General features: G+C 46.2%; 1 protein-coding gene and 1 non-coding gene across 3 annotated transcripts in view; one reads left to right on the top strand and one right to left on the bottom strand.

Annotated features, from left to right (window-relative positions):
• STK32B (serine/threonine kinase 32B) overlaps window positions 1-13,800 on the top strand; it is a 399,639-nt gene that overhangs the window by 126,045 nt on the left and 259,794 nt on the right. For both annotated transcript variants that reach the window (XM_055589085.1, XM_055589084.1), the window contains exon 3: window positions 773-924. In XM_055589085.1, coding sequence (XP_055445060.1) covers window positions 773-924 — 152 coding nt within the window. The remainder of the gene's footprint in view (window positions 1-772; window positions 925-13,800) is intronic.
• On the bottom strand, window positions 9,568-9,640 carry TRNAC-ACA (transfer RNA cysteine (anticodon ACA)). Its single transcript has one exon. It is a non-coding gene; the product is annotated as a tRNA-Cys (tRNA).

The following is a 13,800-nucleotide window of genomic DNA, read 5'->3' as shown; positions in this document are numbered from 1 at the left end:
AATTAGCACACTCAGCTGCAGTTTCCTTGCAGTTGAAGGCAGTTGTGCTGTTTAGCCACTAAATTGTGTCTGACTCTTTGTGACCCCACAGACTGTAGCCCACCAGGCTCCTCTGTCCATGGGATTTTCCAGGCAAGGATACTGGAGTGGGTTGCCATTTCCTTCTCCAGGGGAGGGCTCACTTGGTAAAGAATTTGCCTTCAATGCAGGAGACCCCAGTTTGATTCCTGGGTTGGGAAGATCCGCTGGAGAAGGGATAGGCTACCACTCTGGTATTCTTGGACTTCCCTTCTGGCTCAGCTGGTAAAGAATCCACCTACAATACAGGAGACCTGGGTTCGATCCCTGAGTTGGGAAGATCCCCCTGGAGAAGGGAAGGTGTACTCACTCCAGTGTTCTGGCCTGGACAGTTCCCTGGGCTGTATAGTCCATGGGGTCGCAAAGAGTCAGACAGGACTGAACGACTTTAAGTTTCACTCCCAGGGATCTTTACAGATCAAGGATCAAGCCCACGTCTCCTGCACTGGCAGGCAGATTCTTTGCGGCTGAGTCACCAAGGAATCCCTATATGGGCAGTACTTAGTGTAAATACCTGATCAGCAGCTCTTCCATGATGCCAATGTGGAGGGACTGTGGCATAGCCAGGGCTGCTTGCCCACCAGGATTTCAGAACCGAGCCTTGAACCCAGAAGTGGGGAGGCAGTGAGGGGCTTTCCCTTTTTGTTCTTTTGAAATGTTGGTCTGAACGTTCTCCCCTTTGGCTGTCACTCAGGTGTGCATCGTGCAGAAGCGAGACACCAAGAAAATGTATGCGATGAAGTACATGAACAAGCAGAAGTGCATCGAGAGGGACGAGGTGCGGAACGTCTTCCGGGAACTCCAGATCATGCAGGGCCTGGAGCATCCTTTCCTGGTCAATCTTTGGTGAGTGAGTCCCTCCAGGGCTGCTGTGAATGCCTCATGGTGCAGCCAAATGCAGACACGGCTCTGCAGCAGGAATCCTGCATTGTTCAGAGAGGAAATGGAATTTTCTGGGCTCGGATGTTCTTTTGAATATATTGCTGTGTATGCTTTCCAGTGACTATTGTCATTTTCTGATGAAATCATTAAGCACATGCTTAATTTTCATTCTATTCTCTTACCTGGTGAATCGGAATTGAAATTGATTTAGAAGAGAAGGTTGTTGTATGTTTGAGAACGCAGGTACAATGTTTTAAGAGGATGCCAAGTGGGAGTCTTCTAAGGGAATTTATCGAAAATCACCTGCATGATGTTGATGGCAAGAAGGACTTCTGGGAGCTGATGTTTTACTCCACTCTGGATGGCTGCCCGGTGTGGATATGCTGAATTCCAACTTCTGAATCTGGCCCACAGGGCCCAGTTCCACCCATGTTCTGAAACTCTCTCCATCGCACTGCTGGCTCTTGTCTCTGCTTTGTGTCCTAGATTTGCCACTTTGCCGGTGGTTTCCCTGCCTCTGAGCCTTTGCATGTGAAGTCTCCTCTTTCTGAGACTTCTAATACCTCCCAGTCTACCCAGCTTCCTCCTACCAAATGCCTCAGATGGGCATTTTTGTGGGGAAATGTCATACATTGGAGACTGGTAACAAGTGTGTGTCTGTCATGTCTCCAGCCACACAAGTACTTCAGTTATTTGGGGGAAATAAAACCGCTTCATGTTTTAATTGCCACGCAAGAGAAATTTCCTAATTTACTTTTTATTGAGGGGACATTTGGTTTATTAATACTATATTTGTTTCTTGTGTACAACATTATATTTCTGTATACAGTCCAGTGTGCTCATCACCAAAAATTAAGCTTCCATTCGTCACCATTCAGTTGATCCCCTTTCATCATTTCACACTCCCCTGACCCCGCCCCTTTCCCGCTGATAACCACTGTGTTCTCAGCATGTATGTGTTTGTTTTTGATTGATCTGGTTTGTTCATGTATTTTTTGTTTGTTTTTTATATGCCACATGTGAGTAAAATCATACAGGATTTGTCTTTCTCCATCTGATCTATTTCTCTTACCGTAATACCCTCAAAGTTCATCCATGTTGTTGCAAATGGCAAAATTTCATCTGTATTTTTATGGCAGAGTAGTAATCAGTTATATATATATATACACACACACACCACATCTTCTCCATTCATTTGTCTGTTGATGGGCTGTTAAGTTATTACCATATCTTGGCCATTATAACATAGTTGTACAAATATCTTTTGAATGCGTATTTTTGTGTTCTTTGGATAAATACCCAGGAATGGGGTAGCTGGATCATATGGTAGTTAAATTTCTAAGTTTTTGAGGAACCTCCAGACTATTTTGCACAGTGGCTGCACCATTTCTGATCAGAAAAGCAGTATAGGTTCATTGCAAAATGCAGAAAATGATGTACATAAGAAGGCAATAGGGCTTCCCCAGTGACTCAGTGGTAAAGAATCCACCTGCCACTGCAAGAGACGTGGACTCGATCCCTGGGCTGCGAAGAACCCCTGGAGGAGGAAATGGCAACCCACTCCAGTATTCTTGCCTGGAAAAATCCCACAGCCAGAGGATTCTGGTGGGCCACAGTCCATGGGTTGCAAAGAGTCAGACCGGATTCAGAAACTAAACAAGAACAACAAAAAGGAAATGGTTATCTAGAATCCTACCACGACCAGGTTGCATTCTGGTGTGTAATTCTTTTTTTATAGTAAGTCCCTGCATATGAATGAATGTCTTTCCTAGACTGCATTCGTAAGTCCAGTTTGTTCGTAAGTCCAACAAATTTAGCCTGGGTACCCAACTAACACAATCAGCTGCATAATACTGTACTGTAATAGGTTTAAAGTACTTTTCCCACAAATTATTTATTTAAAAAACCCACAAAAGTAAAGAAAACATTTTTAATCTTATAGTACCGTATCTTAAAAGTACAGTTGTATAGGACCACAGCTGGCATACAGGGGCTGGCATTGAGTGACCTGTCCCCATTTTACAGATGGGGTAATTGAGTTACACCACTAGTAGATGGATGAGATGGGACTTGAATCCAGTCTGACTTCATGGCCCACGCTTGCAACCCTTCTACCACTGCTGCTGTGAGAAGGCCCTGGCCCTTCCCTTCTTTGCCCACCGCTCCCCCTTCCTCCCTGCACGGAGCGCCTCCTGCAAGGCTTCTGTTTGGCTGCTCTGTCACCCTGCTTGCAGGGAGCATGGTGTGGAATCACTTGTCGGGCTCATAAGGACGCCATGGCTTTGAATTAATTACACGTCAGCTTTTCATCTCATTACACGGAGGGTGAATTACCATGGCCTTGGAGCGCCTGACTGCGCCCCTTCTCATTCCTCTCTTTTGCTGACATGCTCTATAACTGGCAGAGGCAAAGACCAGGCACTGATTAGTTTTCAGGACAGTTTGGCCTCTAGAGAATGAATGATGGGTGTTCCCAAGCCTGTGACGATCCAGGTTGAGTTGTCAAGTGCAATATTTTCACCTGTTCTGAAGCAAAGCTGTTCTGCTCTCTGGGGCTTTAGACAACTGGAGCAAAGGAAAAAGGCAATGAAATATCCCACCCCAAACAGAGGAGTTGTGCAGTAACAGGAGCCCTGGAGAGGTAGGGCGTGGGAGAGGAGGGGGTGGAGAGATGAGGCAGAGAGTTCCAACACTTGAGCTCTGAGGTCTGATCTCCCAGGTTCTAATAACAGCTCTGCCTCTTGTAGGTGAAGAGGTTGCTATGGACTGAATTGTGTTTCCTCCCCACCCTCTCCCTGCCCCACAAAAATTCATATATTGGTACCCTAACTCCCAATGTGATTGTATCTGGAGATAGGACCTTTTGGTGGCTATTAAGGTTAAACGAGGTCATTAGGGTGGAACCCTAATCCAATGTGATCTTTACCTGTCTGCTTCCCTGGTGGCTTGGTTGGTAAAGAATCTGTCTGCAATTCAGGAAACCTGAATTCGATCCCTGGGTCAGGAAGAGCCCCTGGAGAAGGGAATGGCAACCCATTCTAGTATTCTTGCCTGTGAGAATTCCACAGACAGAGGAGCCTGGCAGGCTACAATCCGTGGAGTCACAAAGAGTTGGACATGACTAAGCAACTACCACCACTAATCCAAAAGGATGGTAGCCTTGTAAGAAGATGGAGAGAGTTCGAGTCTCTGCCATGTGAGGACAGAGCAGGAAGGGGGCTGCCTGCAAATCAAGAAGAGAGCCCTCACTGGAACACAACCATGCCTGCCTCCTGATCTTGGACCCTGATCTCGGGCTTCCAACCTCCAGAACTGAGCAAGAATACACTTCCTCTGCTTCAGTCTCCCATGTGGTGGTGGTTTTGTTATGGCAGCCTGAGCAGACTAGTACAGATGCCTTGAGAGTCATTTGAGTCTCACTTCTGTATCTCAGTTTCCTTCTTTGGAAAATGGAAGTGAAAAGGTGATCACATCGCAGGGTTGCTGTAAAGACCAAGCAGGGCAATATTAATGCATACAAGCCTCCACACGGTCCTGGGCCTGATGTGGCTGCTGGGTCAGGGACCTCCACTGCTGTTGGTAAGACTAACACTTGTCCTTCAGATCAGCTTTGGGCTGGGTGGACCAATTCTATCCTCATCTAGCAGTGAACATGAGGACATGCTTGCTGACTATTAGAAGATGGGTTGAGTTTTCAGTACTAAAGACTTTTGTCTCAATGGTAGTGGGGAGGTAGTTTGTGTGTATCTTCAGAATGTATTTTCAAAATCCAATTCTACTTACCAGATTGACTACATTTACTAGACTGTTAAATGTTCTATTTACAGCTGGGCAGGTGCCTCCCCTGCCCCATTTGCTGTTGAAGTAACTGTGGGGATGGGGGGGGGGGTGGATACCTGGCAGGACAAGATGAGAACAGATACCTGCAATTAATGTAAACAGTTCTCATAGCAAGTATTGTTTCTAGAGCCTTCCCTGAGTAGTGAATGGCTGAATCATGACCCAGGTCTCTAACAGGCCACTGGAAGCCAAGAAAGAACCACTTAAATTAGTGGCTAGTTTTCCTTCGGCATTGAGACCTTTGATTCGAGTAAAACTACATAAGGTGTTGAATGATAGAGCTGATCTGTCTGAAGCAGGGGACAGGAAAGAAGGTTGTAGAGAGGACACAGACAGGAACTCCCTTAGGGAACCTCTGATGAAGGACAAAGACCTGTACAGGGTTTCCCTGATGGGCTCGGTGGTAAAGAATCTGCCTGAAGTGCAGGAGACATTGAAACAGGGGTTGATCCTTGGGTCGGGAATATCTCCTGGAGGATAGCATGCAACCCACTCCAGTATTCTTGCCTGGAAAATCCCATGGACAGAGGAACCTGGCCAACTTCAGACCATGGGGTCGCAAAGAGTCAGACACGACTGAAGAGACTGAGCATGCACACACCAAAGCCCTGTATAAGGAATCACCAGTTACTGAGCAGCTTCATTTTCATAAAAATAATCGTCTTTGATCTTGAATATTGCTACAACCTCCCAACTGGCATTTCAGCACTTAGTCATCACCAGTTTGCCACACAGCAGTTGTCTTGTTCAGCTCAGGCTGCCGTAACAGATTACCATAGACTGGTGGCTTAAATAATAGACATTTATTTCCCATAGTTCTGCAGGCTGGGAAGTCTGAGATGGGGGGCCAGCATGGTCAAGTTCTGATGAAGACCCTTTTCCTGGTATAGAGATGGCTGTCCTCCTGCTGTGCCCTCCCCTTGGTCTGAGAAAGAGAGAGAGAGGGAGAGAGCTGTCTTGCCTCTACTCTTAAGGGCACTAATACCACCACAAGTGCTCCATCCTCATGACCTGATTATCCCCAAGCCACTCTGTCTCCCTCACACAGGGGACTAGAGTTTCAACATATGAATTGGGAGAAGGGGACATAAACATTTAGCCTACAGCACAGGGAAAGTCTCATCAAAGTGCAAATCTAAGCCCACCCCACCTCTGATTAGAATTCTGCAATGACTCCCCAAAGCCCACAGAATAAACGTTTCTTCACAACCTGGCCTCTGATATTATGTTCGTCTTTCCTCTGGACGCCCACACCTGCTCCTGTCTTAGTGCATTTTTGTTTCAGCCACACTAAGCGATTAGTGGAACTTGTCATTCATCTTGTTGTTTTGATCCCTCCAGGCCTTTTACACTTGCTGTTCTTCTGCCTGGAATACCGATTCCCCTTTCTTCTCTGTGAGAACTTCTGCTCTTCCCCCTACAAGTATTCATTCATTAAATAGACATTTATTTGACTCTTCCTGGGTACCAGGCACTGGCTTAATTTCTTAAAAGAGTTTTTTTTTTTCCTTCAATTTTGCTTGTAGTTGCACTGGGTCTTCATTGGGCTTCCCTGGTGGCCCAGACGGTAAAGAATCCACCTGCAACATGGGAGACCTGAGTTCAATCCCTGGGTTGGGAAGATCCCCTGGAGGAGGACATGGCAACCCACTCCAGTATTCTTGCCTGGAGAATACCCATGGACATAGACAGAGGAGCCTGGCGGGCTACAGTCCATGGGGTAGCAAAGAGTTGGACATGACTGAGCATTGCTGTGCATGGGCTTTCTCTAGGTGTGATGAGCGAGGACTGTTTTCTAGTTGCAGTGTGTGGGTTTCTCATTATGGTAGCTTCTCTTTAACAGAAGCACAGGCTCTAAGTGTGTGGGCTTTAGTAGTTGTGGGGCAGGAGCTCAGTACTTGCAGCTTGGGAGCTCTAGAGTGCGGGCCCAGTAGTTGTGGCACATGGGCTTAGTTGCTCCACTGCATCTGGAATCTTCCCGGACCAGGGATCAAACCTGTGTCTCCTGCATTGGTAGGTGGACTCTCATCCACTGGACCACTAAGGAAGTACCCCTGTCTTAATGTCTAAGGGTCCAGAGAAGAAGAGGATCCTTCTGTCTCCTGCCTTCTTGGAGTTCATAGGCCAACAACTACCTTCTCCTCCGAGCTGCCTCAGGGTTGCTGCCCACGTGACGACAGGTAGTGCTTCCTTCTGGACTCTATTGCTGAACAAGGCAGTTCAATCACATTTATCTGCTTGTACATCTGTTTCCTCCATTAGTGTGAGACTCTTGGGGATTGGGGCCATGTCTCATTCGCCTCTGTATTCTCAGCATCCACAGTGTTCAATAAATTAATTCTTTCAGTGTTTGTTAAGGATCTGCAGCATCTGTGCTGGCATTGGTGATGGAACAGTGAGCAAGATAGTCACTCCCGATCTTTACAGAGCTTACAGATGAGAGAGGACAGCCCCTTTAACCAATTTGTGCTTCTCTGTTCTTTTCCTTAAGTAGTCACTGTCCTTTGGGGGCCTGGGTAACTTAAAAAATATAGAGATAGCAAATGGCCACCATGTCCTGGGGGTCAGAGATGGGAAATGCTCATGGGGTTTTCTCAATTCCAATTACCAGCATCTTCTTTAGTCTCCATCACCATGGCAACTCCCTTACTAGAAGGAAGCAAGAGGTGATGCTGACATGTCCAGGGTCCTTGTCTCACCTTTTACTATTCAAGGATTTGTCAGTATCACTGGTCACTTGGTTTGTGCTTTCAAGATGTCAGATTTCCCAAATTTTACTTTTAAGTGGAATAGGTTTGTTATCCCTAAGGGAGTGAGTGGGGATTATAAAATGTCCAAGCTCCATTCTGATATCCAAAGGGTCAGCACTGAACTGTGGAAAGGGAGGGATGAGGAGCTACAGGTTGTTCCATGAAAAACCAGGCTGGAGGCAGGGTAGAATTGGGCGCTATGTCAGACAGTTCTTGTGAGTGAAGGGGGGTGGTCCATCAATCAATCAGGAAGGGCGTGGAGTTTGCAGAAGGTCAGAGGGAAAGCCAGGACTCCCTTGGACTGGCCAGTGGTCTTTGGAGCCCTCTGCTTCCCCACCTTCCAACCCCCAACACAGTCCCTTCTGGTGCCCATTTCTCTGACTCTTTCTTATACTTCCCATGTGTTTTTCTGTAATTAGGGCTCTCCTTGGTCCTTGGTACTCATTAAAGTCTTCCCACACTTTATCAAGTGGTCTTAAGATCCATGTCTTAAAATCTTAGTAACACTACCCTATTTGGGTCATCCATGGTACGTGGCTCTTTTCCTATTTTAGCCTGATCTAAACTATCTTACAACGCTTCCCTAGTAGCTCAGATGGTAAAGCGTCTGCCTGCAGTGTGGGAGACCTGGGTTCGATCCCTGGGTCGGGAAGATCCCCTGGAAAAGGAAATGGCAACCCACTCCAGTACTCTTGCCTGGAAAATTCCATGGATGGAGGAGCCTGGTAGGCTACAGTCCATGGGATCACAAAGAGTCGGACATGACTGAGCAACTTCACTGGTTCAAACCATCTTTCAAGGTGGATGTTCTTGTCTTCAGTTTACAGTTGGAGAAGCTGAGGATGGGTGGGTTAAATAACTCGTGCAAGATTAAGTAGCTGACATGAGGTGGCATTGGGATTAGAGGCAACAATATACCAGGAAATGGTTAACAACTAGCAGACCAAGGGGACACAATGCAAACCCTGATTTGTAGTGTCAGCCAATTCCCATGGTGTAAATATTCTCATCATGGTCTGCTGTAGACTTGGTGTATGTGTCTTCCCTGGATTTATAGGTTTGAAGCCTAATCTGCAATGGGATGGTGTCAGGAGGTGAGGGCCTTTGGGAGTTGATTAATTCACGAGGGTGGAGCCTTCATGAATGGGATTAATGCCCTTATAAATGCCCCCATGGAGCTTCCTTACTCACTCCTTCCCCTTCTGCCTTGTGAAGACACAGCAAGAAGACAACTATCTATGAGCCAGAAGGCTGATGCTCGCCAGACCTCAAATCTGCCCACACCTTGATCTTGATCTTGGACTTCCAGCCTCCACAGTTTTGAGAAAGGAATTTCCATTGTTTATAAGTCCCCTAGTCTATAGTACTCTATTACAGCAGCAATAACAGTCTAGGAAATGGTTTATACCAAATTAATTGCATGCCAGCCAGCTTGCAAATTTTCTGAAAATTCAGCAATTGTCATGAGCCAGTATGAGCCAGCCCAGAATAACCCTGATAGGCTCAGGTCTAACACCAAAGCATTTGCTCTTCCTAAACTCAACTTCTAGGAGCCAGGCTCAGGGATAAGCCTCATAGTCTGAAGGTGAATGAGCAATGAGAGCGATGCCTTGAGAGGAATTAAAAAGAAGAAATACGGTGGTTAGATATTGAGTAAAGCCTCAGTTTCTTCATCTGTACAATGGGTATAGTACCGCCCTCCTTTCCATGGTTTCTGAAGTCCAAATCAAATGTGTACCTGAAAGGTCTATGGAAATGATATTTTTGTTAGCAAGATATATACATTCTTACACTTCCTTCTGAGAAAAACTGTGGGTAATAACATAAATCCCATGAACAGTTTGTGTGTATGAAGTTTCTGGTGGGAGGCAGGGAATGCAGTTAAACATGAAAAGTGAAGTCGCTCAGTAGTGTCTGACTCTTTGCGACCCCATGGACTGTAGCCTACCAGGCTCCTCCGTCCATGGGATTTTTCAGGCAAAAATACCAGAGTGGGTTGCCATTTCCTTCTCCAGATCTTCCTGACCCAGGGATTGAACCTGGGTCTCCTGCATTGTAGGCAGACGCTTTACCATCTGAGCCACCAGGGATGTCCTTTATCATGTTGAAGATTTAGAAATCTGCCTGCAATGCAGGAGACTCTGGTTCAATTCCTGGGTCAGGAAGATCTACTGGAGAAGGGATAGGCTACCCACTCCAGTATTCTTGTGCTTCCCTTGTGGCTCACCTGGTAAAGAATCCACCTGCAATGTGGGAGATCTGGGTTCGATCCCTGGGGTGGGAAGATCCCCTGGAGAAGGAAAAGGCTACCCACTCCAGTATTCTGGCCTAGAGAATTCCATGGACTGTATAGGCCATGGAGTCACAAAGAGTTGGATATGACTAAGTGATTAAACATGTAAGGATTTCAATAAAGATGAGGGAGTCTCACTGACAAGCAATTTTATGTTAAGCTCTATCCCCAAGAGATACAAAAGTTGCATTAGGATATAATACATTTGGGAAGAGTGTATTCACTGTAGTGAGCTTAATTAAATTGGAAACCATGGTGTCCTTGTTCCTCGTTTTTGAAAGTCACATGGCAGCTCCCCATTTTCTTCCAGCAGTTGGGCACACACCCACCGCCAGTCCCTACTTCTGGTCTTTTGCACTGATGTTTCCTCTGTTGGGACAACTTCCTGTGGACACCTGCAGGGCACACCCCTTCACTTCCATCAGGTCTTTCTCCTGTTTGAGCTCTTTCTCTGACCACCCAATTTAAAATTGTGAGTTCCTCTCTACCCTGGCGGCTCCTAACCTTACAGTACATGATCCATTTTACTTATTCATCTTCTTTATTTTCTATGCCTCATTTAAACACGCACACACAGACACAAAGGAAGGAAGGAAGGATTCCAAAAGGGCAGACTCTCTTGCATTTCCACTGCTCCTTCCCAGGGCTCAGGATCATGTCTTGGCATTAAAGACATGAAGTTACATGGCTCACTAAGTAACTGCTGAGTGAGGGATGGAATGAGTAAATGTCCCGTCTCCCCCACATAATGTGCAGGGAGCTGTAGGTGGCGACTTCCTTGGTTCTTTACTCTCACTAATCCACACTGACCTGGAAACCAAAAGCGAACCCTTTAGTCTTCTAAACCCAGTAGAAAGGATTTTGCTAATTTGGACACATGGGGTTTCACCCCTTACCTGTGATCCAGAGTAAAGTGTATGAAGCTGAGGAGTGGAAGTGACCTACATTCTGGTGGATAAGTGGTGGCTGCTCTAATAGCGAACTTATATTAAGCACCTGCTGGGTGCCTGGCATTGCACTGAGCGCTCCACTGGGGTCATGCCATTCATCATTCCCAGGGCCCTGTCAGCTGGCTCTGGGCCTCTCCACTTTACAGAGACAGCTGAGGCCGAGGAGGGTTCGGGCTATAAACGAACAGACTGTGCATCAGACTGGGGCTCTGCACCAGTGCCCACTGTCTTTGGACTCATGAGTTCATTCCTCCAGTACGTATTTATTAAGTGCCTGTTATGTGCCAGGTATGGTCGTAAGTGCTGATTATATGTGTAAAGCAAAAGGCATGGCTTCAACTGTGTGGAGCATCCCTGTTCCTGGTTTGGACAGGAGACAGGCAAAAATCCAATAATTATCAAAATACGGACAATTCAAGATTCTGGCGAGTGCTGGGAAGAGGGTGCGTGTGCCCAGGAAATTGACATTGTGGAGGAAGAAGAAGCATGGCATTTTCTATGGCGTCAGGGAGACTCCCTGAGTTAAGTGGCACCTCATGGATTTCCTGGCACCCATTGCCCACAGCGGGTCCCCAAGGCAGGCATTATTACACATGGGGAAACTGAGGCTTGGAGAAGCTTGAGTGATTGATTGTATAGGGCCTCACAGTTAACAGGAGAGAGCCAGGATTCCTGCAGAACTTAGACTTTCCAGAATGTCACACCATCTACATTTTTATAGCTGATGTAAGAAGAGTTGTTTGCAATTGTATTAGAATTTTGAAAAGAAAAAAGACCTGTCTTTGGGATTGTATCCACTCACTTCAGATTTGACACTTTCCTTCTCTGGGTGCTGTTTTCTCCCCTGTGGCTTGAAAGGCTTAAACTCTATCCCCTGGTCCTTCCCTGGTTTCCATGGAGACCCGGGGGGCCCAGAAAGTTCCTTAGAGGTTACTCGGGCCTGATGGGGCTGAAAGTCTAGGGACTTGGTTTCTGTCCTGCCTCATTCTATGTTTATGTTTCTTCATATTCTACATGTGGCTTCATTTAAGGAAGAGTTTCTGCTGCTTGATGATGTTGACACCCAGCAGCCTGAATCGTCTCTCCTGCTCTGTGAGTCGGGGATTGGACCACCCGAAGCCTGCTTTGCGGGCTGAGAACAGGGCCCAAGCACAGGCAACTGTGAGAGGCAGAGCAGAATGACCCAGGCTATATGATCAAATCCAAAGAATTACGGGCGTAATGAAACTACATCACAGTGTGTAAAACCAGAGGCAGCACATTTATGGTTAAAGAATGTTCTGTCACACACTTGTGTTAACTGCTGTACCCGGGTCAGTGATGGACACCACAGGGGACAGGGAAGGATGCCTGAACAGGCTCCCCAGCCACACTCGGCCCCCACCCAACCCGGAGCCTTGCAGTGCCTGGGGAAGTCAGGAATTACGGCCAGAGAGAGGAGACGCACAGAAAACACAACGTCGTTATTGTCAACTCTCAGGAGTGTGTGCTTTGATGATAAATGGCATGGACCTAACAGAAGCAGAAGCTATTAAGAAGAGATGGCAAGAATACACAGAAGAACTGTACAAAAAAAATCTTCACGACCCAGATAATCACGATGGTGTGATCAGTGACCTAGAGCCAGACATCCTGGAATATGAAGTCAAGTGGGCCTTAGAAAGCATCACTACGAACAAAGCTAGTGGAGGTGATGGAATTCCAATTGAGCTCTTTCAAATCCTGAAAGACGATGTTGTGAAAGTGCTGCACTCAATATGCCAGCAAATTTGGAAAACTCAGCAGTGGCCACAGGACTGGAAAAGGTCAGGTTTCATTTCAATCCCAAAGAAAGACAGTGCCAAAGAATGCTCAAACTACCGCACAATTGCACTCATCTCACACGCTAGTAAAGTAATGCTCAAAATTCTCCAAGCCAGGCTTCAGCAATATGTGAACCGTGAACTTCCAGACATTCAAGCTGGTTTTAGAAAAGGCAGAGGAACCAGAGATCAAATTGCCAACATCTGCTGGATCATGGAAAAAGCAAGAGAGTTCCAGAAAAGCATCTATTTCTGCTTTATTGACTATGCCAAAGCCTTTGACAGTGTGGATCACAATCAACTGTGGAAAATTCTGAAAGAGATGGGAATACCAGACCACCTGATCTGCCTCTTGAGAAATCTATATGCAGGTTAGGAAGCAACAGTTAGAACTGGACATGGAACTATTTCCTGTTTCCAAATAGGAAAAGGAGTACGTCGAGGCTGTATATTGTCACCCTGTTTATTTAACTTCTATGCAGAGTACATCATGAGAAACACTGGACTGGAAGAAGCACAAGCTGGAATCAAGATTGCCAGGAGAAATAGCAATAACCTCAGATATGCAGATGACACCGCCCTTATGGCAGAAAGTGAAGAGGAACTAAAAAGCCTCTTGATGAAAGTGAAAGTGGAGAGTGCAAAAGTTGGCTTAAAGCTCAACATTCAGAAAACGAAGATCATGGCATCTGGTCCCATCACTTCATGGGAAATAGATGGGGAAACAGTGGAGACAATTTCAGACTTTATTTTTCTGGGCTCCAAAATCACTGCAGATGGTGACTGCAGCCATGAAATTAAAAGACACTTACTCCTTGGAAGGAAAGTTATGACCAACCTAGATAGCATATTCAAAAGCAGAGACATTACTTTGCCAACAAAGGTCCATCTAGTCAAGGCTATGGTTTTTCCTGTGGTCATTTATGGATGTGAGAGTTGGACTGTGAAGAAGGCTGAGCACCGAAGAATTGATGCTTTTGAACTGTGGTGTTGGAGAAGACTCTTGAGAGTCCCTTGAACTGCAAGGAGATCCAACCAGTCCATTCTGAATGATCAGCCCTGGGATTTCTTTGGAAGGAATGATGCTAAAGCTGAAACTCCAGTACTTTGGCCACCTCATGCAAAGAGTTGACTCATTGGAAAAGACTCTGATGCTGGGAGGGATTGGGGGCAAGAGGAGAAGGGGACGACAGAGGATGAGATGG

The sequence above is a fragment of the Bubalus kerabau genome, chromosome 7 (genome assembly GCF_029407905.1).
Source record: "Bubalus kerabau isolate K-KA32 ecotype Philippines breed swamp buffalo chromosome 7, PCC_UOA_SB_1v2, whole genome shotgun sequence".
In the NCBI taxonomy this organism is placed as follows: domain Eukaryota; kingdom Metazoa; phylum Chordata; class Mammalia; order Artiodactyla; family Bovidae; genus Bubalus; species Bubalus kerabau.
The sequence above is the reverse complement of the archived record's forward strand: the minus strand, read 5'-3'. Positions and strand labels throughout refer to the sequence as shown.